General features: G+C 59.8%; 1 protein-coding gene across 1 annotated transcript; it reads right to left on the reverse strand.

The window, feature by feature from the left end:
• Window positions 1-375: 375 nt before the first annotated feature.
• On the reverse strand, window positions 376-23017 carry IGLON5 (IgLON family member 5). Its single transcript, XM_047079076.1, has 9 exons — window positions 22663-23017; window positions 14821-15099; window positions 7030-7108; window positions 5784-6016; window positions 4283-4402; window positions 2727-2861; window positions 2440-2560; window positions 1753-1907; window positions 376-464 (listed from the first exon to the last, which is right to left on the reverse strand). The coding sequence occupies exons 1-9, from the start codon at window positions 23015-23017 to the stop codon at window positions 376-378; spliced, it is 1566 nt and encodes a 521-aa protein (XP_046935032.1).
• Window positions 23018-24353: the final 1336 nt, after the last annotated feature.

A 24353-nucleotide genomic window follows, 5' to 3' on the forward strand; every position in this document is an offset into this window, starting at 1 on the left:
GCCCCTCCCCCCACACGTACACACACGTGCAGGCTCATGCTCACACACACCCACTACATACACACGATCCAGTTGACAGCCTGAGCTAAGAGAGGGGTGTGGGGTGGCCGGGGGTGGGTCGCACTCGGAAACGTGAACGGTGGCGAAAATGGCTGTAGAAAGATGCATAATTTTGCGTTATCCCTCACAGTGATGGGTTCTCTAAAGAGCTTTCCTCCTCCTCCTCCTCCTCCTGCTTCTCCTCCTCTCTTCTTCCTCCTCGGTGGCAGAGAGCTCTCCCGCCCCCTCGAGACCCACGGCGCTGGCTCTCCCTTTTTCTCTCGCTCTCCGCCTCAGGCCCCTCGCAGGGGGGAGGCGAGCTGCGCTGGGTTCTTCCTACATCCTCCACCACAGCCAGCCCAGGGCGGAGAGGAGGGTCAGGGGCCCCGGGGGCCTCGGGGCTGAGTTCTCCAGGGATCCTGGGCCTGGGGAAAGACAGAGGGTCGCGGGGGTGGCCTGGGAAGGGGAGACCCCAGGTGTGTCTCCCGGTGCCTTGCGTCTGCCCTGTCTCTGGGGGCAGAGACGCCAAGACACTTGGCGACACTTGTTTCTGTCTGCCACTCAGTCCCTCTCTCTTTTTCCGTCTTTCCCAGATGTTCTTTTTCACCGCCTCAGCCCGGGGCTCTCTCCACGTCGGTCTCTCCGGCGTACAGTTTCGGTCTATCCAGTATGGCCACCAAGGGTCTTGCAGTCGGCACGTCCAGAATGGTCCTCTTGACTTTCCTCCCCGAGACTGGCTACTGCACCCGTCCCAGCATCTCTCCACTTCAATACTTTACTACGACGTGCCCACCCACCCAGGTGCTCAAGCCGAAACCTGTGATCGCCTCGACCCCCACTTCCTTCTTCCTCCACCTTCAAAACTCTCCGCATACAGAGACTTTGTGCCACAGAGCGGGGCCTCCTGCCTCCATTTTGCACCCCCCCCTACAGGCCATTCTTTAAATAGCAGTCAAAGTGATTTCTCTTTTGAAGCACCAACCACTAGGTCATTCCCTTGCTTAATAGCCTCTGGTGGCCTCACTCTGCAGTAGAATAAAATCCAAAATCCTTTCCATGGCCCATGAGACTCTGCCCCTCCCTTCCTCTTTCGTCTCAGCCTCCACGTGATCACTGTGCTCAGGTCATGCTAGCCTTCTCACTGTGCCCTTCCATATACTGTCCCCTCTGCCTGCAAAGCTCTTCCCGCAGATCTTGGCCGGGCTGGCTGCTTCTGACCATTCAGGTCTCAGTTCAAATGTTATCCTCTCTAGGAAACTTCTGATGATGAGCTTATCTAACGCTACCATTTCCAATCCTTATTTATTTTCTCCGTCACCCTTATCGATATCCACTTTTTTTTTTTTTTTTGGTGCTTCTTTATGTACGTTTTTGTTTGCTTTTTATTTTATTTAAGTGTCTACTTATTTGCTGCCTTTCTACTACTACTAGGCCATGAGCTCTGCGAGTCCCCAGACCTTGTCTCCTTTGGGCACTGCTGTGTCCCCAGCGCCGAAAGCCCTCCCCTTAGTGGGCACTCAGTGAATCGACATTCATTGAGGGAATGGGTCTCTAGCTCAGTCGCCTTGCTTGGGTCTCAGGGTCGACCTCTTTCCTAAGTTGGCAGTCGGTCTGGGGGACAGTCCCGGCCCCGCCCCTCGCCGACCCCGGCCCCGCCCCCCCCGCCGATCTCCGCCCCCTCGCCCCGGCCCCGCCCCTCCCTCTCGGACTCACGCAGGAGCCTCATAGAAGCGCTGGACGCTCCGAGCCGGTTGGCGGCGCGACACGTGTAGTTGCCGTAATGCCGGGCGCTCACGTTGGCGAAGAGAAGCATCGAGCGGGTGCGCTCCGTCTGCACCTTCAGGCCCTCGGCTGTGCCGCTGATCAACCTGCCGGGGACCCGGGTCAGGGACCGGGCCTTGGAACCCTGGCCTGGGACCCCCTCAGGGCGCAGATCCCACTGCACGCAGCTCTCAGGCTCCCTGATTTCCCAGAGACCCCGTATTCTGCCCCCTACCCCAGAGGCCCCTAGCCTCAGGCTCTCGCCCCCTATGGATCTCTGGGCCATTCGCACTGACACCCCTCTCTCCAGGCACCCCTAGGGGCCCCTCAGGGACACTGGACTCTCCTGGCGTGGGCCCCCAATCTCTGCGGGCTCCCAGATTCTGCTGGACCCCAGCCCCAGTGGTCCTCTGAAGCTTCCCCGCCACAGCGTCAGCATCGACCCCTGAACTTCTCCCTGAACAGCCTGAGACCAGGCTCCAACGCTCATCATTGTGACACCCAAGTTTTCAGCAAGTCCCCACAGTCTCGCTAGAAGCTGGGCCCCATCCCCCAGAAGCTGGACTCCCCCAGTTCTCGAGACCTAGGGCTCGGCCACCTCCCCACCCCCACCCGGGCCGGACCCGGTGCTGTCCTCACAGTCTGTCATCCTTGTACCACTGGAAGTCCGCGGGGGGCACCGCCATAGCTTCGCAGCGCAGGAGGGCGGCCCGGCCCAGGGCTGTGCGGGCGCTGGTCACGTCCGTGATGGTCGGAGGATCTGGCGAGGGGTGAGAGTCAGCGAATTCTCCTAGCCAGGCGGGGACTCGGGGGTTCCGTCCCCATCCCCCTCCTCCCTCCTTCCCAGGAGTCCAGCACTCCCCTTCCCCCTCCCCAGGGACCCAGGGCCTGCCCCCCCCTTTCGTGCCCAGTGCCAAGGGGCTCACAGTTGACTGTGACCAGCACACGGCGGCTGTCTGGCGCAGAGTTAACGCCGTTGTGAGTCACGCACTCATATTCGCCGGCCTGGCCCCGCTGGATGTCCGAAATCTCCAGGATCTCGCCCTCTGAGGTGAAGCCGTCTGTGCGGGGAGGGAAGGGGTGGGGGCGGGGCCGGACACAAACACTTAACACGGGACAACACGGGCACAACACGGACACACATCAGCGGGGCAGGCACCGCAGGGCCTGGAGTGCCCGGGTCAGTGGGAGCCAGGAAGGGTTTGCGGGGGGTTTGGGGTGGGGTGTGAATCAGCAGCCTGGGATCTCTTGCTAGGGGTCTGGGAGGGAATGAGGGTGTGGGGCTTAGTAACTAGAACCCAACGGGGAGGGTCCTAGAATTGGGGGGTGCATGGGAGGATCCAGGGATCTGGGAGCTCATGATTCAGATCATGAGGCTTAGAGCACCCAGTGGGGACAGTCCCAGGACCTTGGTGCTCGGAAAGCTCCAGATAATACGGACCCAAGGCAGGGGTGAGGGTGGAAGGTGGGGGCAGATCCAGAGTTCTGGGATTTAGTTCTTGGGTTCAGTGAATGAGGATCTAGTGACTGGGATCAGCAATCCGGGTATTTGGGGTCTTATGACACATCACTGGGCTCAGAAGACATTTTGGACTAAGGGCATCCAGGAAGCCAGGATCTCAAGCCCAGGCTTGTGGGGCTCAGATGACCCAGCGGGAAAGGACCCAGGATCTGACACCTAGTTATTGGGCTGAGTGATAAGCACCATTGGTCTCCAAAGACCCAGTCAATGAGGATCTAGGGATCTGGGGAATGGTGGTGGAGATCCAGGTGAAAACGGTGGTGAGAGAGATCCAGCGATCTGGAATACCAGGTTCAGGTACCTTGCTGCTATGTGTGGGGGTAGTCTAGAGCAGTGGTTCTCAGCTCGATCACCAGAATCACCCCAAGGGCTTGTTAAAACGGACTGGTGGTGGTATGGGCGGGGAGCTGGGGATCAGGTGGGGTGAGGTGGGGTTCTCATTCATTAGGTCTGGGATGGGTCCAGGATGTGCGTTTCTGGCAAGCTCCCAGGTGATGCTGCTGTTGCTGGTCTGGGGACCAAACTTTGAGAACTGATGGGCTAGAGAACCCAGCGAGATGTAGTGAGGTGACCAGGAGATGGGAATAGGGATAGGGGCCACTGGCCATCGCTTGACTCAGGGTTAGTGGTAGGGATTCAGAACCCAGAATTATGTGAGCTGCTGGGGGGAGACCAGGGATACTAGCGGTGGAGACAGGGGGCAGGCTGGAATCTAGCAGGTGATTTAGAGGAAAGGGCCCAGGCCTGGGACGGCAGGTGGTGAAGGCTCTAAGGCTCTGGGGGCTGTTGGTAAAATAATGGGATCAGGTGGGGGTGGGGGAATCAAACCATGACAAAGGTTAGGGGGACCAGGGAAGGGGGAAAGGAGGAGTCCAGGAGTCTAGCTAGGGATATGGGGAATCGAGGGGCCCAGATTGTGGAGTGGGGAAAGGGGCTCTGGGTCAGGGGAGGGGTCCTCACCTCGGAGCTGCCTCCAGGTCACCGTGGGCTCCGGCCGTCCCACGGCCAGGCAGAGCAGGTTCACGTTGCCTCCCTCGTTCACCGTCACGGGCGAGGAGATGTTCACGATGCGGGCGGGGACTGCAGGCCGGGAGGGGAGAGGTCGCGAGAGGGTGAATACGGCCTCCCAGGGCCCAGGAGTCCGGACCCCCAGCCCCTCCTCCCTCAGACCCAGGAGTCCAGCCAATATTTCCTCTGTCTTTCTGTAAGAATTCCTCTGTGTTTCTCCTCTGCCTCTGGGTCTGGTTCCTTGTCTAACTCCTGATCTCTGCCTTTCTCGTTCTTTCTCAGTCTCTGTCTCTCTCTCTACCTTCCTCCTAACTTGGTTCCTCTGCCCTCTGGTTTGACTTTCTCCCTTATCTCTGTCTACGTTTATTTATTAATTGTTATTATTCTTATATTAAACAATTAGTTGATATCACAAATACTCATATGGTGCTTCCAGCGTGGTAACCCCGTTCTAAATGTTGTACAAAAGTTAGCTCATTAAACCTTCACTACCTTACCACCCTCTGAGGTTAATGTTGCTATTTAAAAAAAAAAAAAGTTTACTTATTTATTTATTTAGAGAGAGAGGGAGAGAGAATCCCAAGCAGGCTGTGCAGTGTCAGCACAGAGCCCAACGTGGGGCTCGATCCCACGAACCGTGAGATCGTGACCGGAGCGGAAATCAAGAGTCGGACCCTTCACCGACTGCGCCGCCCAGGCGCCCCAGAGATTGCCAGGGTCGGCAGCTCGAATGTGTACGGCTATTTCTTCCAGCCATTTGAACGTGGCTCCAGTCAGACCACATGAGAGGCCAGCGTTTAAATGACGGGGTGCTTTCTCTCTGTCTTTTCTAGCAGCGCGTAAAATGAAGCTGCCCCTTCCAGTTGACGAAGTCTTGGGTTTGACGTGTGACAGTCCTCCCCGCTCTGCAGATGGCGTGTCCGAGGCCTCCTCGGACGCTCAGGGTCCCTCAGCAGGGGGGGTGGTCTGGCTCCTGAGTCGGGCCTCGTCGTGGCCCTTTTGGGCTGTCTCCATCTCTGGGTTCCTGTCTGTCCACCGGCCCCCGGCCCTCCAGACCATTTCTGGTGCCGCGTGGGGCAGCCCCCGAGCTCTGTCCCGTTACTCTCTCTGTCTCCTGCCCCCTCGAGCCCCAGGGCCTGGAGCAGTGCCTTCACGTGGCAGGCGCTCAACCAACAGAGCTGAGCGAATGACCGCGATCTTCCTCGGAGCACCCCCTCACCCCTGTAGCTCTCCTGTCCTAGCAGCTGTCATGCTGAAGGGTCACTTTCCGGGTGCCTGTCCCTCCTTCTGCTCGGCTGAAATCTGCGAGGGCAGGGGGTGTGTCCGCCTCGCACACCACGTGTCCCTAGGGTCGGGGAGCGGGCACTTGGCGAGGATACGGACAGTCTCCCCCCACCCCCCCCCCCGGCGCCCTCCACCCTCTCCGCCACCCAGGGCCCCGCTGAGGGCTCACCGTGGACGATGAGGTAGACCTGAGTGGTGTATGGCTGGTGGCGGGTCTGGAAAGAGCAGGTGTAGAGGCCCTCGTCGCCGAGCCCCACCTGGGTGATGAGAATGGAGAACTCCTCGGGCGTGTTGATGAGCAGCCGCACCCGCGGGTCACTGGTCCAGCGGTCATTGCCAGCGTACAGGATGTTGGAGCGGTTCAGCCAGGCCACGCGGGTCACGTGCTCGTCGATGAAGCAGCTTCAGGGAGGACACGGGAGGACGGTTTTTGTCTCCCCCACCCCAGCCTGCCCCCCCAGGTTCTACCGTCGTGGGGGCTCAGAGGTGGGGGGAGGAAGGCCTCCTGCACGGTCAGTTCCCACTGAAGCCCTGTGAGGCCGAGGTGACTGTGCCCACTTTCCAGGTGGGTGAACTGAGCCTCAGAGAGGGAAAGTGTGAGCCTAAGTGCACAATGAAATGGTAGCTGATGGTTACTGAGTGATTGCTGGAAAAGGATCTGGGGCACTCTGGGAGAGAGAGAGACGGAAATGCAGAGAGATGAGGCACAGGGACCCAGAGAGGGGGGACAGAGATCTAGAGGGAGGGGGACAGAGATCCAGAGGGAGGGGGACAGAGACCCAGAGGGAGGGGGACAGAGATCCAGAGGGAGGGGGACAGGGACCTGAGGAGAGGGGAAAGAGACCCGGGGGGGGGGGGACAGAGACCCAGAGAGTGGGGATAGAGACCCAGAGAGTGGGGACAGAGATCCAGGGGGAGGGGGACAAGGACCTGGGGAGAAGGGAAAGAGACCCGGGAGCGGGGGGGGGGGGGACAGAGAGACCGGGGGGGGGGCGGACAGAGAGATCCAGAGAGAGGGAGGCAGAGATCCAGAGAAGGGGACAGAGGCCCGGAGAGGGGGGCAGACCCAGTGTGGGGAGCAGCATTGATCTGGGGGGAAATAAGGCTGGCTGTCATTTGCTAAGCAGTCACAATATGCCTTGCTTTCTAAACTCAGAGAGCGTGTGCAAAATCTTGAATCTCCACAACAGCCTCTACAGTGGTTATCATTCCTCTACCCATTTGGCAGATGGGGACACGGAGGCCCAGACAGGAAGCCAGGCCCAGAGTCCGTGCCCCTCACCACCTCTCCTGAGTGACAGGGACCAGGCTGCTTCTGCAGGTGAGGACTGGCTTCCCCTAAGGAAGGTGAAGAGTCGGCCTGGGTGATCTTCTGAGTCCCCGAGATCGGGGGGGGGGGGGGGGGAGAGAGGTACCTGAGGGTGGCGTTGTCGCCTTCGCACACCGTGTAGTTGTCCGCGGGAGAGCTGAACTCCAGGCTCTGGGACAGCAGCCCTGCGGACGGGAGGGCCAGTTCGGCTCGGCAGCTCAGCGGGGACCGTACACATGTGCACACACACGCACGTGCCCTGGCCCACACAGGCATCTCCCAACCCCGCGGGCACACGCATCCTTCGGTGTTTCCCGAGACGCACGGCAGACGCGCGCAGAGCAAGCACATGCATCGTGTTCCTTCCCATAAGCCCACACTCATCCAGACGGACCTGGACACACAGACCTACACACCTCCAGATACTAAGACAGCACCCCGGTGACAGCGCATTAACACGTGTGGATATACGCACACACACACTCACAGATACTGCACGCAGACACATACATACACATGCACAGACTCACAAGTACCTAAATGTATATGCACAGACACACACGTGCAGATACACAGACAGCCGTGTACCTGGGCGCTCGCACACATGTTCAGACACGTTCACGTGCTCGCGCGTAGGCACACGAATTCAGAAATACACGGAAACACACACAGAGCCACCCACACATGCGGATGCAGACACCCAGACGCGTAAACGCAGACACAGACGCACGCGTATATCCACTTGACGCACATCTATCACAGACGCACAAATACACCCCCTGGGCACCGTGTACAGCCACACGCAGACCTCGGCAGACACACGCGTCTGCAGACACGCCCGCCTGCCCGTGGCCACGGGGCACACTTGCAGGGGCCCGCCCACGCCTGCCCGCCCCCCCCCCCCCCCCCAGCGCCGCTCATGGGCACCGTCGCCCGGCACAGCCCCCACCCCCACCCATTCATCTCTCTGTGGACCGTGGCCAGCGGGCTGGACTGGGGCCAGGGAGTGGGGGCTGGGCATTCGGAGGCGGCGGCTGGAGACGGCATCAGGCGGGGGAGAGGAGGCCGGATGACCTTGGACGCCTGGGGAAGGAGGGCCTCGCAACGGGGCCGCCCTGCCCCCGCCCTGGCATGAGGAGCTAATTAATCTAATGAATTAATTGCCCGTGCCGTCCCCAATGACTCCCGGGGGCCCTCTCCATCAGCAGCCCCTCAGGACCGGGTTGGGGCAGAGCCAGTGCGGTGGGCTCCCCGGGTCGTGGGGTTTGGGGTGGACCCCGCAGCCCCTTAGCCCGGCCAGAGTCACTCCCCGAGCTGCGTGCGGTGGACGCTGCCACACGGCCCTGGTGACAGCAGGAGACGGCCAGGGGACAGAAGCACACAGGGACAGACACAGCACCAGGGCCCGGGGAAGGCACACGGAGCCAGGGCCGGAGGGGGAAACGGTCCCGCACTCCGACACAGGAACGGCGATGGGGCCTGCTCAGAGGCACGGGGGCGCACACAGTCCCGCTGACACGCAGCCCGGGACACGCAGCCAGCCCAAGGTCACCCCACCACACACAACTAGACCCACACAATCGTGCTGATGCCAACAGCCCCCCACACGCAGGTGCGGTCTACGCACGAGCGGTTACAGCCCCATCCAGGGGGCCACCTCTCTCTCTTTCTCTCTCTCTCTCTCACCCGCCCCCCACGCCGGCCTAATCAGTCACACTGACACTGCCAGCCTGAGGGCCATGCTCAGCAGCCCACGCCCCTGCCCTCTGGAAAGTCGTGCAGAAAGCTACGGTGTGCAATGAGACAGTTACACGGCCACAGCCTCGCAACACAAAGGGGCTGCCCTGGGCCAAGAATCGGGTGCGCACAGTCACGCTGTCACCTACGATCGGATCACACACACACACACACACACACACAGGATTGGTCACACTCCTGCTCATACACTCCCAAGCCGGGGCCGGACAATTCTTCCCCGTGGGGACTGCGCAGTGCGGGATGTTCAGCAGTATCCCTGGCCTCTACCCACCAGATGACAGTAGCTTCCCCCGTCTTCACAGCGGTGACAACCATACATGCCTCAGGTATCGCCGGATGCCCCTTAGAAGGCAAAAATCCCCCCTCCGCCCCCTGTGACAACCACTGTCCAAGGTTACAGGAGAAACGTGGGCTTAGGGGTGAGGACGGAACGGTCCCAGGTCCCCCGGGAACTGAGGGCCCCTGGGCTGAGCCCCTGACCACAGCCAGAGCCGCCCAGAGGAGCTAGGCCCACAGACACAGGCAGGCAGGACCTTAATCATATGTCCTGACGGACACAGGCACACACCCTTCCAGAGGGAAATCCCCGACCCTGACCCTCAGAGCTGCCCGGGGCCCCTCCCGTGGCTCCCTGCTGCCTCCAGGACAAAGGCCCAGCCCCGCAACCTGGATCCGGGGCCCTGGGGTCGCTTCTCCTGCTTTGTCTCCCCTCGCGCATGTGTGGCCCAGCTCTGTGTTCCCCACCTTTCTCTTCATCGTGCCACCGTTTGTGGCAAAATGTCTCTCCTTCTCCAGGGGTCTAGAATAATGAGGCCTCTCCTAGGAGACACAGCCCATATGTGCCGGGATGAGCGCCTGCCCCGCTCCCAGGGCACCTTGGATCAGACTCAGCTGTCTCCCCAACCTCTCCTCCCGGCCAGAGCCTGGCTCAGACCATCTGTGTCCCCGGCACACCCAGCTCCAGGCTCAGCCGAGGGCAGTCCCAGGAGACTTCGTGATGAAGGACTCCACGTCTCAGGCGGGTCTTGGACTCCTGGTCCCCGTGTCTATAAATCTGGGTGTCTTGGGTCCGTGAATCTGTCTCACACAATTCCCAGACTCCAGGATCAGGACCCCCCTCCCTGCTGTGTGACCTTGGGCAAGTCCCTTCCCTTTTCTGGGCTTTAGTAAGTGGAGGTGGGGGTGGGAATAGTCATTTCACACCCAGTTGGTCGCTGAGCACGGCTCCTGCCTCTCTCTCTCTCTCTCTCTCTCTCTCTCTCTCTCTCTCTCTCTCTCGGTCCTGATCACCCTGGATCCTGTCTGAGCCTGCTTCCCTCACCAGATGGGAGCCCCTCCAGGTGGGGCCTGTGTCTGACCCACCTCCAGGGTTCCAGCATTGCTGGCTCTGGGCCTGGCCCACAGGAGGCCTCGCGAGATGTTTAATGTATAAGCGAGCTGGTGCACATGAGATCCACTCGGTAGGAATTCTGCTTGGAAAACTCTCTCTCAATTCTGGGGAGCCCTCCCTACCCCTCCAAGCCTGGCCTGTTTTCCCACAATGCCTGGACTACCTCCCTTAGAGCCCGTATCACACACTGTGGTGACCATCTGTGTCTGTTTCCCCCATCAGACTAGAAGTTTCTCGAGGGCAGAGCCTGGGTCTGACTCAGGTCTGTATGTACCCTCAGCATCTCCCAGCACAGGGCCTGACCCTGGAAGGCCTTGGGAAATACTTACTGGAAGGATGAATGTAAAGAGATACCTACAACATGTGTCTCCAGCTCTTGAACTCCTACTCCTTCTTCAAGACCCAAACTCAAATGCCCCCTCCTCCGGGAGGACCTCCCTGACTGTTCAAGACCGAGAGTGTCTCCACTCTCTACTGGATCCTCTCTGACTCGGCTGGGGCAGTGTTCAAAGGCGCCTCCCCCACCTGACCAGGTGTTCCCCAGGGGGCCCGATTCTTGGCTGTGTCCCCCAGAGCTGGGCTTAGCTCAGAGCAGGGACGTGTTTGTAGGGAGAATGACTGGTCTTGAGAGGCTGGATAAGAAAGCCCCGAGGGATCCGTGCCACGAGATCAAATGTCTGCGCCACCGTTTCCTGGCCGGGGGACCCCCGGGCAGTCTGAGCCTCAGTTTCCTCATCTCTGAAAAGGGGGAAAAGAGCAGCTCTTCCCTCTGAGGGTTTTGTGAGGGATTTCATGGGAACATGCAAGAAAAACGTTTAACTCAGCGCTTAGCATGCAGAAAGGGCCCAATAAATGCGAGCTGCTCCTGACAGTACCTTCTTTTTTAGGAAACATCTATTGCTATCCCTGGTTCGGTGTCAGTCCCTTGGGGGCGGGGGTGGGGGTGGGGGCAGGGTGTAGGTCGCTCTATGCCCAGCACCCCCGAGTCGGCGACTGGTATACAGGTGCCCTGTCAGCATCTGCTCTCACACCACCACGCCAGCATGGCCAGGCCGCTGAAAGAACAGACTGGAGAACCCGGCTGCTCGGGGTTCGAGTCCCAGCTCTGCCGTTTGGTTGCACAAATTACTTTCAGGTCCCTGGGACTCAGGGTTCCCACCCCCGAGTTGTGGTGGTGGGGATGAAAGGAGGTCACCCAAGCAACAGGTTCAACGCAGAGCCTGCTGGTTAGGTGCTAGCCAACAGCTATCGGTGTGCCGGCTGTTGGGGTGATGAGGCGGCAGGTGCCAGCCTGTCCTGGGGGTGGGGCTGGTGGTGACCAGAAGGACCACTCGGGTCTCTGCCAGTCTGGACTAGTAGCTGGCCAGGGAGCAGGTATGAGGGCTTGATTGATCCAGCGATGAAGGTCACGGCTAGGTGAGTTTCCTCTCCTTAAGAGAGCAGGAGCTTTCTAACAAGATGGAGGCCCCTGGGCCACCCCTCAAAGGGACATAAGTGAAGCTGGGACCCTCCAATGGGGGGATGCTTGGATTCCCCCGACAGGAAGCCAAGGCCCGCAAGCGTGTGTGACTTTGCAAAGGTCACTCTGGGAGCTGTGGCAGAGGGGAGGCTGGCCCGAGGGAGGGGTGGGGGAGGTGTTGGGAGGGGTGTGGCTCCGGCAGGGAAGAGCTGGTGAGAAGACCCCCTCTTCCTCTGAGCTGAGCTTGAAGTGTAGAGGCCTTCCCAGCACCGATGCCCCGGACTCCCGGAGTCTGGACGCCGAGCCAAGAGCCCTGGAACTTTCCACAACGTGTTGGCTGCTCCTTTCTGCTGGTTCCCACCTCAGGACCTTTGCTTCCACTGTTCCCTGGGGATCTTCGAAAGGCTGACTGCTCTCCTTTTAGTCCGAACTCCCCTCCCAGCGGCTCAGAGAGGGCTTCCTCAACCACCAGAGACCACATGCGCAGCGCGTCCCGAGTCAGTCTTACTGTTTTAGGCTACCCGTCACTCTCTGAAATGACCTGTTGCCTTCCGTGCTTGTTTTGAGGTTTTGATCTCTCTCCGTCCCACTGGGATGGAAGCTCCTTGAGAGCTCCTTGAGTTCGTCTGGCTTGCTCACTGCTGTGTACGTACAGATAGATCCCCAGTGCCCAGAAAGGAGACCTTGTGCTCAGTAAATATTTGTCAAATATCCAGTCCGGACAGACCGGGGGTCCGGAGGGCCCCGTGGACAGTGGCTGGCACGCCTCATTCCGCTGGCCCCCCGCCACCTACTACCCCACGCCAGCCGGCCAGGAAGCAAAGGAACCGCCTGCACCATCTCTGGAAGTGAATACGTATGCGTGGGTGTGGGTGTGTCAGCGTGGGTGTGAGTGTGTGTGCTGGCATAAAGAATTTAGGAAAGAGACGAAAAACAGAACGATATCTATGGATGCCAGGGAACTAAGGTTAAGTGGAAAAAAGCCAGTGGCAGAGAAATGGGCTTATTTTGTTTCTATCTCGGGAGAAACGTCCACAAACAAACCAGTGCCTTGCGAATAAGTGCAACTCTGCGTGTCTGACTTCGCACGAGCGAGGGGGAGAGCCGGGACCGGCTCTCTCCGGAGTGTGGAGTGTGCGTTTTGGGAGGGGCGGGGCGGGGACGTGGTGGATTGCTCCCTTGCAGGCATTCCTTCCGGAATTTGGAAACCAGCAAATGAATCAAAGAGGAGAGAAGATGCAGTTTTGTAGACATGGACCCAGGCTTTTTCTCCGAGCGCCCCAAATGACAGTGGGTGGGGCTGTCTGGCTGCCACCTGGCTCTGTCTCAGCCCGCATTCCCCCGCCCCGTCCCCTGTTGTCCCCAGATCTCCCCCGGGGACCCCAGGGCCCAGGAGTGGGAAAGGACTTGACCTAGGTCACAGACCGCCTCCTGGCTCCAAGAAGCTCCCAGCCCAGGATGTGCGTACAACAGTGATTTCTGGGATCTGCAAGACTCAGAGTGGAAAATGGGAAGTTATCTTGAGATCAAAGGAAAAGAGGGGGTGGGAAAGGGAAGGGGGGGAGGAAGGGAGTCATGAGGGTACAGGGTACGAGGAGTGGGGGAAGGAGAAGCAGAAGGCAAGAGGCAAGGGGAGGACAAGGACAAAAATGAGAGGTGCCCGTGGGGACGTGAATTCCCAGAAGTGAAAGGCACACGGACGGACCAAGGCGCACGTGAGGGGGGCTAGGAAGAGACAGGGACACGCGTGTGTGACAATGAGAAACAGTTCTCCAGGCAGGGAGGGACAGATGTCAAATTGTGCTGAGACCAGCAGGGATGGAGAGACAGAGACCCCGAGAAAGAGACAAATGGGATGTCCCCCAGAGCTAGGGAGCCTCTGGAAATGACCTAGAGAGACGAGAGTCAGAGACAGAGAGGCAGACAGGCAGTCAGAGAGTCAGACGGTGATTCAGACAGGTCAGGCTGGAGGAACGCTCCGACCTCAGGCCCAATGAGCCACCAGCCAGCTGAGGCCCGGGGGGCTGGGGGTCCCGAGTGCGGAAACAGGCGTCCTGAACACACGGGGCCATGTCTGTGAGACCGTGGGTGTCTGCGGGTGCGGCTCTGGGTCAGACTCGGTGACGGGTGTTTATGTGTCTGTGCGTGACCCGCTGTGTGTGGGTGGAAGGCTGAGAGTGGCTGCCTCCCTGAGACTGTTGAGGACTCTCTGTTGTCCCCGATTGTGTCCCAGACTCTGTGATCCTCGGCTCGGGGCAGGGCCTGGGGGAATCCTCCAGAAGCACCGAATTAACCCTGGTGCCTGCCTCCTGCCGCTTTGCTCTCTCTCCTGTCCTCAGGGGGCACCTCCTGGACCATCTCTGGGCTGCTGGCCCAACGGGGACACACAAAGTCCAGCTGCACACCTGCTATCCAGAGATGGCCCAGGTCACCCCTCCCCATTCCACACAAACAGCCCCCAGCCCCCCCCCCCCTGCACCACCAGGACTGAGATTAACCCTTTGACCCCATGTTAACCCTTCCCTTCCCTTGCTTCTCCATCTGCCTCTCCCATTCTCAGTCCAGCCTCTGAACCGCGCTACCCAGCAGGGGCTTCCCACATCTGAGTCCCCAGCTGGGGTCCCCGACTTCCTGGATCACCAGCTCCTTTCTCCCACGTAACTGCAACCTTCCAAACACCAACACTTTCTCCCAACCTAGATGACCCAGCTGGGAGACCAGAGCCCCCGTTCTTCTCCTGGCCCTGGGCTGGAGCTCTGCGGACACCCCTGCCGCCTTCTCTTACAGACCCTGGGAAGGCACCATCCCCCCACCCTTGCCCAGAAACGCCTACCCCAGCCCTCAGGCCAGGACCCCCCTCGGGGACCGTCTTCACTCAGAGACGAAGACCCCCGACGGGGCACCTCCGCACCCCAACTCAGTTCAGAGAGCCTGCCCAGGGACCCTTACTTTAGCGTTTGATCCCCCCTCCCTGGTAGGGAGCCGCAGACTCCCGCCCCCAGGCCGGGATCAGGTGTCCGCGACCCCTCTCTCGCCGGCCGGGAGAAGCCGACCTCCGCCCCTAGGCCCAGGCTCGAGCCCCCGGGACGCGGAACCCTGCCCCCGGGCACGAATCCAGACGTCCGAGACCCCCTTCCCGGCCAGGGGGTGCAGCCCCCGCCCCCGGGCCCAGACCTCGGCGTCCGGGGCCCTCCCCTTCCTCGCCCGGGAGGCGGCCCCCCCCCCACCCCCAATCCCCTCTCGGGACCCCGGCGTCCCGGCCGAGCCCCCCGCCCCCGACGCTGCGGTACCTCGGCTGATGACGGCCAGGCCGGCCAGGGCGGCGGCGGCGAGAAGCCGGAGCCGGGCCCCGGGCGCAGGGGGGGGGCATCGCGGCAGCGGCGGCGCGAAGGGGGAGGGGAAAGGGGGGGCCGGTCCGGGGCGCGCGAGGCCGGGGGGAGAGGGGGAGGGGGAGGGGGACCCCGCCTGCGGCTGCACCGGCCCGGGGGGCGGCGGGGGCGGGGGGAGGGGGCTGGGGGGGGCGCGACGAGGCGGCCGGAGCTGCTGCAGACCCGGGGAGGGGGGCGGCGCTGACGGGCAGGAAGGCCGGCCAATCAGGGGAGGCGGGGGGCCGGGGAGGCGGGGCCGAGGGGGGGTTGCTTGTTGGAGGGAGAGGCCTTTGTTACTGCGGCCCGGCCCCTACCCCCTCCCGCCCGGGGCGTCCCCACGTCTTCCCACCTCGGATCCCCAGAACCCCGGGTCGGGGACACTTCCTGAGCCCACCTCCCTTCTGCTTCGGGGCCCAATATCATCATCCCTCAGACCCTGGAGTCCTGCCCCAGCCCCCTCCTCCCTCGACCCTGGAGTCCTGCCCCCAGCCCCCTCCTCCCTCAGACCCAGGAGTCCAGACCCCCAGCGCCCTCCTCCCTCAGACCCAGGAGTCCAGACCCCCAGCCCCCTCCTCCCTCAGACCCAGGAGTCCAGACTCCCAGCCCCCTCCTCCCTCAGACCCAGGAGTCCTGGCCCCCAGCCCCTCCCCGCTCAGACCAGGAGTCCAGACTCCCAGCCCCCTCCTCCCTCAGACCCTGGAGTCCTGCCCCAGCCCCCTCCTCCCTCAGACCCTGGAGTCCTGCCCCAGCCCCCTCCTCCCTCGACCCTGGAGTCCTGCCCCCAGCCCCCTCCTCCCTCAGACCCTGGAGTCCTGCCCCAGCCCCCTCCTCCCTCAGACCCAGGAGTCCTGCCCCAGTCCCCTCCTCCCTCAGACCCTGGAGTCCTGCCCCCAGCCCCCTCCTCCCTCAGACCCAGAAGTCCTGCCCCAGCCCCCTCCTCCCTCGACCCTGGAGTCCTGCCCCCAGCCCCCTCCTCCCTCAGACCCTGGAGTCCTGCCCCAGTCCCCTCCTCCCTCGACCCTGGAGTCCTGCTCCCAGCCCCCTCCTCCCTCAGACTCAGGAGTCCTGCCCCCAGCCCCCTCCTCCCTCAGACCCAGGAGTCCTGCCCCCAGCCCCCTCCTCCCTCAGACCCAGGAGTCCTGCCCCCAGCCCCCTCCTCCCTCGACCCTGGAGTCCTGCCCCCAGCCCCCTCTTCCCTCAGACCCTGGAGTCCTGACCCAGCCCCCTCCTCCCTCAGACCCAGGAGTCCTGCCCCAGTCCCCTCCTCCCTCAGACCCTGGAGTCCTGCCCCCAGCCCCCTCCTCCCTCAGACCCAGAAGTCCTGCTCCCAGCCCCTCCTCCCTCAGACCCAAGGGTCCTGTCCCAGCCCCCTCCTGCCTCAGATCCTGGAGTTCTGCCCCCAGCCCCTCCTCCCTCAGACCCAAGAGTCCTGCTCCCAGCCCCTCCTCCCTCAGACCCAAGGGTCCTGTCCCAGCCCCCTCCTGCCTCAGATCCTGGAGTTTTGCCCCCAGCCCCCTCCTCCCTCAGACCCAGGAGTACAGGCCCCCAGCCCCCTCCTCCCTCAGACCCAGGGGTCCAAGCCCACAGCCCCTCCTCCCTCAGACCCAGGGGTCCTGCCCCCAGCCCCCTCCTCCCTCAGACCCAGTTCAGGCCCCCAGCCCCCTCCTCCCTCAGACCCAGGGATACTGTCCCAACCCCCTCCTCCCTCAGACCCAGAAGTCCTGCCCCAGCCCCCTCCTCCCTCAGACCCAGGGGTCCAGCCCCAGCCCCCTCCTCCCTCAGACCCAGGAGTCCTGCCCCAGCCCCCTCCTCCCTCAGACCCAGGAGTCCTGCCCCAGCCCCCTCCTCCCTCAGACCCAGGAGTCCTGCCCCCAGCCCCCTCCTCCCTCAGACCCAGGAGTCCTGCCCCCCAGCTCCCTCCTCCCTCAGACCCAGGAGTACAGGCCCCCAGCCCCCTCCTCCCTCAGACCCAGGAGTCCTGGCCCCCAGCCCCTCCCCCAGACCCAGGGGTCCAGGCCCTCAGCCCCCTCCTCCCTCAGACCCAGAAGTCCTGCTCCCAGCCCCTCCTCCCTCAGACCCAAGGGTCCTGTCCCAGCCCCCTCCTGCCTCAGATCCTGGAGTTCTGCCCCCAGCCCCCTCCTCCCTCAGACCCAGGAGTACAGGCCCCCAGCCCCCTCCTCCCTCAGACCCAGGAGTCCTGCCCCCAGGACCCTCCTCCCTCAGACCCAGGAGTCCAGGATCCCAATTCCTCTTATTTCACGAATAACACTGCCTTTGGGGTGAAATTTCCTTTTTCTCTTCACTCCAGTCCTCATCCTCAGGATAGTAGGGGGAATGGGGCAGGACCAGGACCTGATCATGAGAGTGGGGAGGAGATGGTAACCCAGGGCTTAGGGCTTAGGTGCAGAAACTCTAGACTCCCCATTCTTTCACTTACTTGGCTTTGTGACCTTAGATGGGTCCCTTCTCTTCCCAGAACCTCGGTGTCTCCCAACTACGTGTGATTAGTTCTTTCCTCCTGGTCCCACCATATACTCACTTCCTAGGTACTGTCCTCCCTCTCGGGTCCTCTCTCCCTGGGCCCACCAGGCCCATCCGCCCTCCCCCCACCCCTCCGCCACAGGCCTCTGAAGCAAGGGAAGTCTCAGCCTCCCAGTCTGTGACATTTGGGGTCAGGAGTTTCTAAGTCACCCCACAGGGGCTGTTTTACTTCACAAGCACATCTATCATCCCTTCCTGCCCCCACATCCAGTCTTTCTGCAAGAGCCTCCGGTTTTGCCTTTAAAACAGTTTCTACTCTGTCGCCTCCTCCCTGTCCCTGTCCTCAGTACTCTCCCCAGTTAGAGCTGCCACCCCCCACCCCCACCCCAGCACTGCTCTGACCACAGCGGTGCCCTGGTCTACCTTTGTCTCCACCTTCAGATCAAAAACCACTAAGCACACAAGCCAGCACACTGATGCCGCTGCCGGCCTCAAACATTCACTTCAGCTCCGGCTGCCGCGGCCCTCATTCTGTTCCTCAAGCCAAACTTGCTGCGGCCTCAGGACTTTGCATCGGCTGTTCCCTCTGCTGAAATGCTCTTCCCACCAGGTTGGCACTAGACTGTTTCTGATCAGATGTCACATTTGAGAAGCCAAAGTAATCCCCCTCCTAACACCACGGCTCCCTTGTTGTCTCTGTAGCTCTTGGGATTCTTTTATTTCACGATTCTTTTATTTCACGTGTTCCCTTGTTTATCTTAGTCACTCCTCTCCGCCGCCCCCACCCCCCCAGCGTATCTTGGCTAGGGAGGGTCTTGTTGTCTGCTTCTGCAAGCCGGATATGAAACCACGTTAGTTTCAAAGTGGCCACGAAGGGAGTATTTACACCATGGCAATTAGCAAACACCGCAGAGCAGAACTTTCTTTTTGGAGGGCCATTGTCCCAGGGCACCTCTGTACAAAATCGTTGTCGCCCTGGCAAAAGACCATTTATTGCTCCCCTTGAATTCAGGACCATCCAAGGAGCTCCCTCTTCCTGGATTGGCCGATGCCAGGCCAGATGACAACACGAGTACTTACCACATGCGGGCATCTTTCTGAGCACTTTTCCGACATTATCTCCTTGAAGCCTCACGACATCCTTATGAGGTGTGTCTTGTCTTTGTCTCTATTTCACAGATGAGGAAACAGAGACACAGAGAAGCGACAAAATTTCCCAAAGCCTTAGACACGGCTGAAGATCTTTGTCATATGTGTATCTGACAATGAACTGGTAGCCAGAATATATAAAGAGCCACTACAAATCAACAAGAGACAACTCATTTTTTAAAATTGGCAGGAACTGGGCTCCTGGGTGACTCAGTCAGTTAAGCGTCTGACTCTTGATTTCTGCTCAGGTCATGATCTCACAGGTCTTGAGTTGAGCCCCCCGTCGGGCTCTGTGCTGGTGGCACGGACCCTGCTTGGGATTCTTTCTCTCCGTCTCTCTGCCCCTCCCCTTCTCTCTCTCAAAATAAATAAACACTTTAAAAAATTGGCAAAAAGACTTGAACAAGCACTTCACACACACACACACACACACACACACACACAAGGAAATCTGCCAATCACGTAAAAAGAATACCCCACTCCTCCCAGACCTGACAGAACGAATGGGTAATCATACTACTTGGCTATTGCCTCTATGCTCCAAAGCCATCCTTTATTACCTGCTCTGCAAAAATAGAGCTGCAACCTTTAAACATTCCCCCTTTGCGGTAAGCAGGTTGCTAAGCTTTGTCAGTAGAGGGAAACTGAGGGACCCTGCAGGAGGAACAGGGCTTCTGCCTTGTTCTGATTTTTCCTTGGGCTTCTTCTCGCTCTCACCGCGTGGTCACCAGTGACACGTGTGGGGTGCATTCAGTGGTGCTCACCTCCGTCAGGTTTCGGGGGTGCCCACGGCGATGGCGTCTCATCAAGTTTCAGTGCTGTCCCAGTTGATGGCTTCCCAGTGTGTCCTAGAAGCTGGCTTCCCAGCTTCACCCGCTGGCCTTTGGGTGGGGTGTTCTCTGCTTACTCAGTATCTGTGGACCAGCTCCGGTCTGGGCAAGCCAGCCAACTTCCCCACAGTCCAAGGGTCCACACCCACATCTCTTGCAGTGTGCGCTCAACTCCAGCCTTGGCGGGGAGGGCCCTTCCCAGGCTCATTCCTTCCTCCGGCTTCCTCCCTGAGTCCCACAATATTCCTTTACCCCTTTAGAGATTATTACCTGTTATAGTTAATAACTCCTTATATTAAAATTTCCCTGTTCAAATTAGAAAAGAAAATGCTCAGTCGGACCACTGACTTTACAGTTTCTGTGCCTTAGTTGTGTCATCCAAAACACTGAGGGTAAGAATAATTTCTCCACGCCTTCCCCATCCGCCAGGGCTCCCTAGGGCTGCTGGAACAAATTGCCAAAAACATAGAAGCTTAGAATCACACACGCTGTTCCCTCCCGGTTTTGGAGACCAGCGGTCCGACACCGATGTCCCCCCGGGGCCGAAATCAAGATGTCGACAGGGCCATACTCCCTCCGGAGGCTTCTGGGGCTGGGTGGGGGAGAATCTGCCCCCTGCCTCTGTCAGCTTCTGGTCGCCACCTGCACGTTCCTTGGCTTGTGGCTGTGTGGCTCCAAGCTCCGCCCCTCACGTAAGGGTACCTGTGATTGTATTTAGGGCCCACTTGGATCATCCAGGATAATCCCCTCAGGATCCTTCATTCAATCACATCTGAAAAGACCATCTTTCCTTCGTAGAGTAGCGTCCATGGGTTCCAGGGATTAGGATCTGGTATCTTTGGGGGCCATTACTCGGCCTCACACTACACGTCCCCTCTATCCTCCACGCCCCTGGTCCATGCCTGGGAGGCTGACCTCTACTGACCACATCAGCAAGCTCCCCTGCCCTTTGACCTCAAGGCGGGGCTGACCGCCGGAGGGTGGGTGGCCAGAGAATGCTGTCTTCCCCGCCTGCTAGCAGCCTTCCTTCGTTCCTGTCTGGTGGCCCCTGGGGGCCACAGCGCTGCTTCTCAGCGGTGGGGGGAAACACAGGCACCGGGGGCAACGGGTTGTCTCTGGGGACTGGGATGAGGCCAGGGTCTTGCTTTTTCGTTCTGTTCCCCTTCGTAACTTGCTCCCGCAAAACCTCTTTGAAAATGAGTAATTCATGAAAGCCCAAAGTTGGAAGTTCAAATAAAAGTGTGTGGTCTTGGAAGGGGCCCACGCCTCGTGTTTGTGGGTTCGCAAGGGGCTCTTGGTTGGGTCCTGAGGGAACTGCAGCTTCCTTCTGGAGATTCTTTTTTAAGTTTATTTTGAGAGAGAGAGAGAGAGTGCACAAGGGGGGGACGGCAGAGAGAGAGGGAGAGAAAGGATCCCAAGTAGGCTCCACGCTGTCAGCACAGAGCCCGATGTGGGGCTCGAACCCATGAATCATGAGATTATGACCTGAGCTGAAATCAAGAGTGGGATGCTTAACCCACACTGAGCCACCCAGGCACCCCCCCCCCCCTTCTGGAGAATTCTTGCATTGGCGTTTTCCTCTCTGCAGACACACCAGGCACTCAGCCCCCAGGCCTTTGCTCACCTCTGTTCTCTGCCTGGATTCTCTTCTTCCAAGATCTTCACCTCCTCTGAGAGGCCTTCCACGGCTACCCTTGGCCAAGCAGGGACACCCACTGTTTTCCCTATCTCCCCTTACCTGTCATGCATCCTGCTTACTTATTCTAGTCTGCTTACCTTGCCCAGTCTTTCTCCCTTACCAGGCTCTAAGCTCCCCAAGGGAGCCCCCAAGGGACCACCTCTGTCTCATTCAGCACCACGTCCCCAGTCCCTTACACATAGCAGGCTCTCAATACACTTTTCGAAAGTTTTTAAATTTATTTTGAGAGAGAGCCTGAGTGGGGGAGGGGCAGAGAGAGAGGGAGACAGGGGATCCCAAGCAGGCTCTGTGCTGACAGCAGAGAGCCTGATGTGGGGCTCGAACTCACGAACCATGCGATCATGACCTGAGCCGAAATCGAAAGTTGGATGCTTAACTGACTGAGCCACCCAGGAGCTCCTCTATACATTTTTTAAAAGAATAAATAACCCCTGGGGCTCCTGAGTGGCTCAGTTGGCTAAGTATCCAACTCTTGGTTTCAGCTCAGGTCATGATCTCTCAGTTTATGGGTTCGAGCCCTGCATTGGGCTCTGTGCTGACAGTGTAGAGCCTGCTTGGGATTCTCTCTTTCTCAAAGGAAAAAAAAAAAAAAGAATAACTCCTTACCCTCTTCACCAGCTTCCTCCCCACGAAAGGTCAGGTACGATCACCCACTTTGTAACTGCCACTGTCATGTCCCTGGAAATGTGCTGGGTGTTATTAATATCAGTTGAAGATACTCACTGCCCCAGGCAGGGCGGGTAGGGGGTGTCCGAGCACTGGCTCCCATGTCTCTATCTGTGCTCATCAGGCAGGCTCCTTAACCTCTCTGAGTCTCGTTGTCCCTCCCTACAGCATGGAGATAATAATAGCATCCACCTCCCAGCACTGGGGTGGGGATCAAACGGTGGGGTCAGTTTTACGGCGTGAACTTGGCTAGGGCCAGAGGTCCCCATCAGTCAAACCTCCACCTAGTGTTGCCCGAAAGGTATTTGGTGGGTGTGACTGACATCTTTAATCAGTCGAGATAATTCTCAATAATCTGGGTGGGCTTGATTCAATCAGCTGAAAGGTCTTCAGAGCAGATTGGATTCCCAGGAGACGAAATTCGGCTGGGGGACAATAGCTTCATGAGCCCGAGAGCCTCCCGACGGCCTGCCCTCCGGATGTCAGGCGTGCCTAGCCAGCCCCACAGCCCCATAAGGCCAATTTCTTGCAATACATCTCTCTCTTTTTTTTTTAATGTTTGTTTATTTTTGAGAGAGAGAGAGAGAGAGACAGAGTGTGAGTGGGGGAGGGACAGAGAGAGAGAGGGAGACCCAGAATCCGAAGCAGGGTCCGGGCACAGAGCCCGATGCGGGGCTCGAACCCACCAACTGCGAGATCATGACCTGAGCCGAAGTCGGGCGCTTAACCAACGGAGCCTCCCAGGCGCCCCACAATAAATCTCTTCATATGGACCGGCTACTGGTTGTTTCCTGGGCTGGACTCCGGTGGATACAAATGGGAGGATGTTGATGGGTTAGAACGGGACCTGGAGCAAAGAGCTCAAAGCGACGAGAGCTGCCAGCCGGGCCCCTCAACGTCCCGCGGTGCCAGGTAGCCGGGAACACGTTCCCCCCTCACAGCGACGCAGGAGGTTACGGTCCCATTCCGCAGATGAAGCTGGGGATAGGGCAGCGCTGGGGTCCCGGCACAGGCAGCCCAGCCCCGGCGGCGCGCGGCGGCTGACCTCGAAGCGCCGTGCTCTCTCGGCCCCGCTGCAGTGACCGCGGGGGATCCCTCCGCTGGAGAGGCGGGGACAGCGGCAGCCCTGTCCTCCATCCTCCAAGCGCAACTCGGTGCGGGCACACCAGGGGTTAACTGAGCCTGGAACCGGGCGGGGGGAGGGCGTGTGAGATGGATGGGGAGCCAGGGACTCTGGAGAAAGAGGTCGGCCCTGCAGCCGCTCCTTGGCCTGGGATGCGTTTTCCAACCTCATCTTTGTTCGTGGAGCTGCTGCGGGCTCCCGCCCCCGCCACCCCCCCTGTTCACCCCTGAACAGAGTGTCTGTCTAGTTCCTCAAGCCAAGTCCGTGCCATGGATGGTGAGGACCCTGAGGGGCTCCAGGCCCAGCCCCTGCCCCACGTGGGGAGGCAGCCTTGGCCACAAGTGGCTGCTGCCCTGCCGGGAGAGAACAGTCGGTACCAGAGAGTGGGGCCTTCTCAGTCTGCTCGGAGCTGCCATAACAGAGTACCACAGACTGGGGAGCTTAAACCACACAGGTTTATCTTCACAGTGCCAGAGGTCAGAAGACCAAGGTCAAAGCGTCCGCAGGGCTGGCTCCTTTGGAGGCCTCTCTCCCTGACTTATAGACGGCCACCTTCTCCCTGCGTCCTCACGTGGCCTTCCCTGTGTGCATCTGTGTCCTGATCTCCTCTTTGTATGAGGACACCAGTCATAATGGATTCGGGCCCACCCTAATGGCCTCATGTTAACTTAATCATCTCTTTAAAGGCCCTGTCTCCAAATGCAGTCGCCTGGTGCTGGGGATTAGGGCTTCAGCATATGAATTTGGTGGTGGGCGGGCACAATTCAGCTATTCGTGTCCTCTGTTGTTGGGGACCCAGAAAGGGGAAGGGCTTGGCCAGGGCAGGGGAACACCAGGACCTGGTTTTCTCACAGTCTAGGGCTCCCGAGAGAGGACAGACCATGGACAGACAGACTCCCAGACGGATCAAGACACACGCATGGATCGAAGATGCGGAGACCGACCGGCCCAGCCAGACCTCACAGACCTACAGGGCAGGAGCAGCGACTTTGCCTGAGACTCTAAGACCGGAGACCACTGCTAGGAGCTCACGCATTCCCTGGGCAGACATCCCCCCAAAGACTCCTGGGTGCTGGGCCTCTTGGTCAGCCCCCACCAGGGACACACCTGCTTCCTGCCCTTGAACCACACGGTCTGGGCCGGCAGGCGGACGTGCAGGAGCACGGAGGATGGACAGAGGAGCCTGGGGGGAGGCAGCACTAGGAAATGGGCTAATGCTGTGGCAGAGGCCACACGGGCACTGTGACCCAGAGTGACCAGTCACCCTCCTGAGGCCTCGGGCGCTACCAAGCAAATCCGCCCTCGGCGTTCTGCAGAGAGAAATGGGGAGCTGTGGGAGGGAAGCGCCCGAAACACTAAAGAAGCCCCAGAGGCCTCTCTGCAGGGACACTGGGGATCACGAAGCCCGTCCTCCACACCCCGACATTGCAAATGGGGAAACCGAGCCTCAGAGTGCCTCAGGCCACACAGCAACACTGTGCACTGCTCAGGACCCCTCCATCCCAGG

The sequence above is a fragment of the Lynx rufus genome, unplaced genomic scaffold (assembly GCF_022079265.1).
Source record: "Lynx rufus isolate CCGP_SWC_20201006 ecotype Redwood Valley unplaced genomic scaffold, mLynRuf1.p SCAF_16, whole genome shotgun sequence".
Lineage (NCBI taxonomy): Eukaryota > Metazoa > Chordata > Mammalia > Carnivora > Felidae > Lynx > Lynx rufus.